Source organism: Phoenix dactylifera, chromosome 9 (assembly GCF_051530095.1).
Source record: "Phoenix dactylifera cultivar Ajwa chromosome 9, Ajwa_hap1_PhDact_Kaust_v1.1, whole genome shotgun sequence".
NCBI classification, from domain to species: Eukaryota; Viridiplantae; Streptophyta; class Magnoliopsida; order Arecales; family Arecaceae; genus Phoenix; species Phoenix dactylifera.
In genome coordinates this window covers 24219845-24226695 of record NC_143198.1, presented here as the reverse complement: position 1 = coordinate 24226695, position 6851 = coordinate 24219845, and the positions used below count along the sequence as shown (strand labels likewise).

General features: G+C 42.8%; 1 protein-coding gene across 1 annotated transcript; it reads right to left on the bottom strand.

Annotated features, from left to right (window-relative positions):
• Positions 1-370: 370 nt before the first annotated feature.
• LOC103714644 (uncharacterized) lies at positions 371-3989 on the bottom strand. The gene is made up of 6 exons (XM_088705228.2): positions 3900-3989; positions 3568-3788; positions 3152-3338; positions 2686-2771; positions 1904-1995; positions 371-1734 (listed from the first exon to the last, which is right to left on the bottom strand). The coding sequence occupies exons 1-6, from the start codon at positions 3987-3989 to the stop codon at positions 1493-1495; spliced, it is 918 nt and encodes a 305-aa protein (XP_088561354.1). The 3' UTR covers positions 371-1492.
• Between the last annotated feature and the right edge of the window lie 2862 nt (positions 3990-6851).

Genomic DNA, 6851 nt, shown 5'->3' with positions numbered 1-6851 from the left:
GCCCTTCCAATGCTTTCATTGGCCCCTTTTTGAATTGGTTATTTTGTCGCAAAACAAAAAAATCATTTAAAGGGAATGCAGCAGCTGTCTTAGCATGACAAGTACTCGTTTTATATCCAAGTTTGAACACCTCTGTTTTCATAAATTCATGCTATCTGGTTTCATCCTCATGAATGCTCGACGCAGAAGCCCACATCCCTGCGCGCACGACAGCACGAGCCGGCATATTGGCCGATCATAATTCATACATGCATTATAGGAGGGTTAACACGAAAAAAAAATAGAGAATCCATGCTTAATGTTTTGACATGCGAAATTGATCAGAGAAATGTAACAAATCATAATTTTATCGAAAATAGCTAGCCGGAAGGTATTATTTAGGTGCTTTGATTCTGTATATATATCCAAGATTTACCTAACGAATAATCGATATGGAACTAAACACACGTCCGCACAGATCCTCACATACTTCCTTCCTGTTCAAGTCATACATCCTCGTCAGACAAAGGATTCAAATCAATTCAAATCTAATCACAAACACCACAATAGTCCGTAGTAAGCTCTAATGAATCCGTGTTGTAGTGTCATCTAATCCATATAGGTTATGGACCATGTCAGCTCTGAGACCATTCTTAATAACCCAGAAATTTATCTAAAAATGCTAGCCGAAAGATATTATTTGGATTTCTTGATCCTGTATAAGTACATAAGATTTACCTAGCGAGTAATTGAGGTGGAACTGAATACACGCTCACACGATTCTCACAAGAAACGAACGCAAAGAAATTGATATAAAAAGATACAAAGAAATTGATATAAAAAGATACAAAACATGCAACCCTTCCACTGTTGGAAAAGTTGGCACATCAATTCTAGAATTTTTATGCAAATTTTCTATTGCAAGTAGCAGTGCATTAAATTCGAGCTTGTAAATTTCTAAATTATTTTTTAACCGAAACATCTTCACCACACCAGTAAGGTAACCGCCTAAAGCACAAAATAAATGCTTTAAACACAATACATTAATAACCAGATTTCTTTAGCCAAAAAAATAGCATCTCCTTGACATGCTCCGCACAATAGGAAACGGGACAGCAAAAAGAGTTGTATCTTACAATTTGAAATCCCAATTTGCCCCTTTTTCTCGTTCTCCAGTATCGCTGCATTCCTCGAACGAAGAGCAAACGGGAGATAAAAATGCGAATGAAACTCCCTAAGTTCCAAATTATTCCTTTCTTAACTTCCGCTAAGCTAGAATGCAACTCAGCAATGCGGTGCCGCCAAGCAAGGAGGTAGGAATGGGAGAATGGGACCATCACCATCACCAGTCATGCTCCAAACAAGATCCAGCCGTCCACCATAAAGGTCCTCTCACACGGGATTCCAACGGAGATGGAAACACTTCATTTTTTTTCTATTCTTTTTTTAACATTTTTCTGCGTTCGCGCCATGAGCGTCAGGAAATTACGAACGGATGCAAGACCCACTCTGCTCAGCCATGGCGAATCCCCATAAAGTAATTGAAGTCGTGGTGTTGCACCCCGAGCTGCTTTAGCCACGAATCTGCGGCACTGAACAGCGACAGCAATCGATCGAGATCCCTGCCGTCACCTCCCGAGACCCACACCCTCCCCTGCATCTTATAGGTGGCCAGGCCAAATGGAGGGAGCGAGATCCCTTCTCTATCCTTCTTCCTCCTTTCGGCGCATTCCATCTCTTCGTGGGGCCCGGCGTCTGGTTTGGAATAAACAGAAAAGAGGATTAAGCATATATGCTCACAATGACGAGACTCGGAGGAAAGGAAGATGCTGAGGGGAGCTGGGGGCATACATGCAACGATGGGTGGGAAGTGGGAAGAATGCAAAAAGAGGAAATGATAAGAGAGCTTAAGATGTAGGTTTACCTTGGAATGAAGACGAGAGCGTGTGGTACGTGAGGAAGCATGCCGACAAATCCTTCACAGTTCTGCGTAAGGGAATGTGATAAATTGGGTACCTAAATAAATAAGAGAAAAATCCGAAATCCGGAAGCTTTATTAATATCAGATATTCATGCACATCCATATGCCAAACTAATGAAGAATAGTAATGCGCCTTTTCATTTTCTCAAGAAAAAAAGAAACGGTTTGCATTCATTTGATTGAATTGATAATCAATCAAGGATCATGTTTTTGCACCTATTGAAACCTTCTTTGGAACATGGCAGTCTCAAGTAATGGCAGAGCTTATGAGCTGTATCTGTTTGTGCATCTAAACCGAAAGATTTGGAACACAGACGCAAGTTCCTTTCCTGCACTTGGCTTAGTTGTTGGTTCATAATTCATAATTGGCCATTTCTTGTACTTCCCTTTTTTTTTATTCTTTTGCGGTGCAATGGTTTAATTCATAAAAAGAATAGTAGCTATTAAATGATTTGGATGTAGCAAGATCTATGCATACAATATGGAAGCATTTACAAAGGGAGTTGGATACAGACTAGGAGTTGTAGTATGACTAGGAATTCGCAGAATAAACCTTTGCCCAAGATTTCTTGATTTGCTCTTTTCTTTTGAATAGACTGAACCATATTAAAAATCTTTCTGGAGCATATACATTCAATTTTAGTTATAATTTAGCAAACAAAGCATACTTGTCTCGAGCTATTAATAAATGGATTGCCTCAAGTTTATCAGATGAGAGGAGTTACCAGGCCACTGCCATCCAGCTAGCCGGTGATAGATCCACACTCCTCAGAGTCGACAATCCTGGGAATTCCTGGGCCAATTCACTAATCTGAAACAGAATTGAGAAAATAAGCAATATTTCTATTTTAGCTGACAAGAGAACTGAAGAAACATGATTGCTATGCCAAATACTCATCAAGAGAAAAAGATTCAAGGAGGCAACAGAGCATAAAAAGGAGGACAAAAAAGGGGATGTCACAAAAACAACTGCACCTACAAACTACTAAATCCATCCTTAAAAAAGGAGTCCAACTGATTCTTGGGAGTTTATCCAGCTTCCCTTATCAGGTAGGCCATCAGAGGTGATATTCCACCATTAATGGATATTTCAACCCAAGAGGAAGGTACTTGCTGGAATATAAACTGACGAAAGGTTTTTATTAATTGTTTGTCACTTGGCAAGAAGAAAACAGAGAAAATGAGAGGTACCTTATCCTTGAGAGGCACCCTTCCATATGGTGCAGACGTCTCAAAGTACCGGAAGTAGAGATAGCCCAACCTATCCCGCAAATGCCACAAGTTGTCCTGATAGAAATCGCAGTCCTCGGACGAGCTACCACTGGATCTCCATAGCTCGTCGCACTTACCATCATCACAGCAAGAATTACCGAACTCCCTCATCTCCGGGACACCGGTTTCTCTTTCTTCCTTACGGTTCCTGCACCATGGAATCCTCAAACCTCAGAGTTCACAAATGGCCACAACCCACGATTGTATCATGCATGACCCATCTCATTTCCAAGCATCGTCCCATTCGAGAGGAAAGGAGATGGAGATGCTCTGTATGTGCATGTATGAGGAATCATGGGAAAGGAGAAGATCAGGAAGACGGACGAAAGATATACCTGATGTTGGACAGGGATGAAGCACTAGTATAGATTTGGATGGCGGAGAGGTAAGGGACGTAGTACTGGACGAGCATCTCGCCGCCGTCGAGGGCGATGGGAGTGCCGGCACCGTAGGCGCTCCACTCGTCGTAGCAATCCCAGAGATCTTGCAGCCCGAAGTACTCGACGGTGTCGTAGTCCCACGGGTGCCACAGCTGGTTCAGGTCTTCGAGACACGACTGCGGCACAAGCGGCATGCGGGCGTGCATGCCACCCGAATCATTCGAAATCGACAACGAGGACCAGAGCAACGCAAAGAATCCGTGCAATTAAAAAAGAAGGGAACTCACCTTTGGGAGGGAGCGCGACGGGACGACAGGCGTGGTTCGATCGAGAAAGCGTTGGAGGTTGGAACCGGCGGACCCTCCGAGGAAAGTCATCGTCCTTCCTCCTCCCCTCTCTACCCAAACGGACGGCCGGCGGCGGAATGTGGGGGTTGGGTTGGGGATGGAGACAGAGGGGAAGAGGGGGGGAGGCAAGAAGAAATCGGTCCACGAGAATTTTTTTTTGTCGTTGTTCCTGTTGACCCTTTTTGACAGCTCTTTCTTGGACAAACGGAGGGGAACAAAAATCCCACCCAAGAATTCCTCTCGATTCCTTTTTTTTCGTTAGATCATCAGCACCAACGGAACCCCACTCCGAGGGGGGTTCTATATACACCCCCCCTATTGCTAAGGACACCCCCCAAAAATCAAAAAAAAAATACCCAAACTAACCTTTAGTGTAATTATCATATTGCCCTTGAAATTTTCTCAGTACACCCCCCTTCCTCCTCCTCCGTTTCGTTTTGAAAAGAAAAAAAAAAAACACCCCTCAAACCCCCCTTAAACCCCTCGATCTATTTACATCGTTTAGGCGATCTTTGAAGGAGATTTAAGCCCCATTCGAAGCATGGACAAGCAACTAGTGATTTGGGACGAAGAATCGGCCGCAAAGGTACGTGTTCCACCTTGTTTCGAAATTTTTTTTTTTCACGGTTCGTGCTCCGTTCGGCACTGGATCGCCGAACAAAAGGCTTCTGTTCGACTGAACAGTGCCGAACAGAAGCCTTCTGTTCGGCAACCCTCAACCGAACAGAAGCCTTCTGTTCGGCTGCACAGTGCCGAACAGAAGGCTTCTGTCCGGCACTGTGCAGCCGAACAGAAGTCTTCTGTTCGGCACTGTGCAGCCGAACAGAAGGCTTCTGGTGCCAAAGCCGAACAGAAGGCTTTTGTTTTTAGTTTTTGTTCGTTAACTAATGTTGTGGTTTTATTATTTGATAGAGCATTTGATATGAGATAATCATTCCAAGATCAAGAATGACATCGATGAAGGTAACAAGATCATCATATTTGGATGCACCATGTTAATGCTATATGATAATGATTCTAAATTATCCCTACTTCTCAAATTACTATCTAATCTAGTAATGAAAAACTTGTCCTTGATGTTGGGTATCCAATTCACCCTAAGGACGTGATCTAGGCTAAAATTTGGGAATAAAAATAATCCTTAGTCTAGCAACAGAAAAAAAAAAAAAAATTGGATTCGGCCCCATGGGGACCAAGATACATTGGGTCGGCCCCATGGGGCCGAACCAATGTATTTTGGTCGGCCCCATGGGGCCGACCCAATTGCAGCGGGTCGGCCCCATGGGGCCGAACCGAAGGCACTGGTTCAAAGAACCAGTGCCGAACGATTTGGGGAGGCGGGGGGGGGGGGGGGGGGGGGAGCTACCTCGAGGTGGTCGTGGAGGCGCCGGCGAGGTGCTCGTTGCTCGGGAGATGGCCGGGGAGGTGGTTCCGGGAGAAGCCGGCGAGGTGGTCGGAGATCGGGAGAATGCCGGCGACGAGAGGGAGAAGGGGGAACGGGGGGGTTTTGGGCGTTGGCGAGGTGCTTTGGGCGGAACAGTTCAAAGGGAGACGGAGGGGGTTTGGCCGCCGGCGAGGTGCTTGAGGCGAGGTTTTTTGGGCGGAAGGGAGAAGCCGGCGGGTGTTTTGGAGGGGAAGAGCGGGGTGGGGGGGGGTTTGGGGGGTGTAGAGAGTAATTTAGGTGAGGGGGTGGGGAGGGTGGGGGGTAATTTAGGAATTTTTAATTTTTTAGGGGTGTCCTTAGCAAATGGGGGGTGTAGAGAGTATTTAATTTTTTTTTAATTTTTGGGGGGTGTCCTGAGCAATAGGGGGGGTGTATATAGAACCACCCCAGCTGTGAGACCCCCAAATTTGGTTTTCCTCTTTTATCCTTTCCAGTTTAGCTTTTTCTTTTTTTTATAGATCCGAATCCTCTTGAAAAAAAAAATATAATGTATACTCGTGACGCAACGCAGAATGAAAATAAGATAAAGTATAAAGAATTGGAGAAGACTGAGAATGAAGAAAATCTCTATAAAATATTAGTAATACTTCCTATCTCAATCTAGCGGTTACTATATGTATTTATAAAAACATTATTCGTCTCAAATGGGAAACTTAAAATCATCTCGATAATTTTAAAAATAAAGATTATTTTTTTTGGGATAAGCAAGAAAGTTGCAAAGATCAAAATAAGATCTCCTATTTAAAAAAATATCATCGGGTTAATTATGACATATACTATCACAGTAATTACTAAATTGGGAAAAAAAATATGCTATAATAATGATCACTAAATTAGGTAAGAAAAATATATCGTAGGGATAATCACTAAATTAGGCTATGCCAGTCTTTTTTACTTGCAAAGATTTTGTTCTTGAGTTAAACTCAAGATAAAGTGACTTAGTTGGCGGACGGTACTTGAAACAGATCAGCAATATTGAAAATCTTCGAAATCACTATCTCTTTATAGAGATCCATCGTATAGGTATTGCCATTAATAGATGCTAGCATGGAGTCTTTCTTCAAAATTTTGTATGGCCTATATTTCTTTGGCTTGAGCTTGTAATAGATGCTAGTAGGGGTCTTTCTTTTCACAAAAAGATCATAATCATATCCTATTCTTAAAATACTTTGTGCATTTAGGGTTTATTAGTTGCTACTTTATCCGTCACATTTGACTCTCCTTATTTTCTTTTGATAGAATAGCAACTTTCTTCATCACCCCATCTAAAAATGCAATAATTTTTCCTTCCTTCGAGTTGCACCTACATCATATTGCCAAGGTCTCTCAAGTAAAATATGGAAAATATCCATGTCAACTACCTCATGGACAACATCATCTCTATAAATTTTCCAACTAAAATGGGAGCATGACAACTTTCAGTTAACCATGAGTGCCAGGTCTTTTTT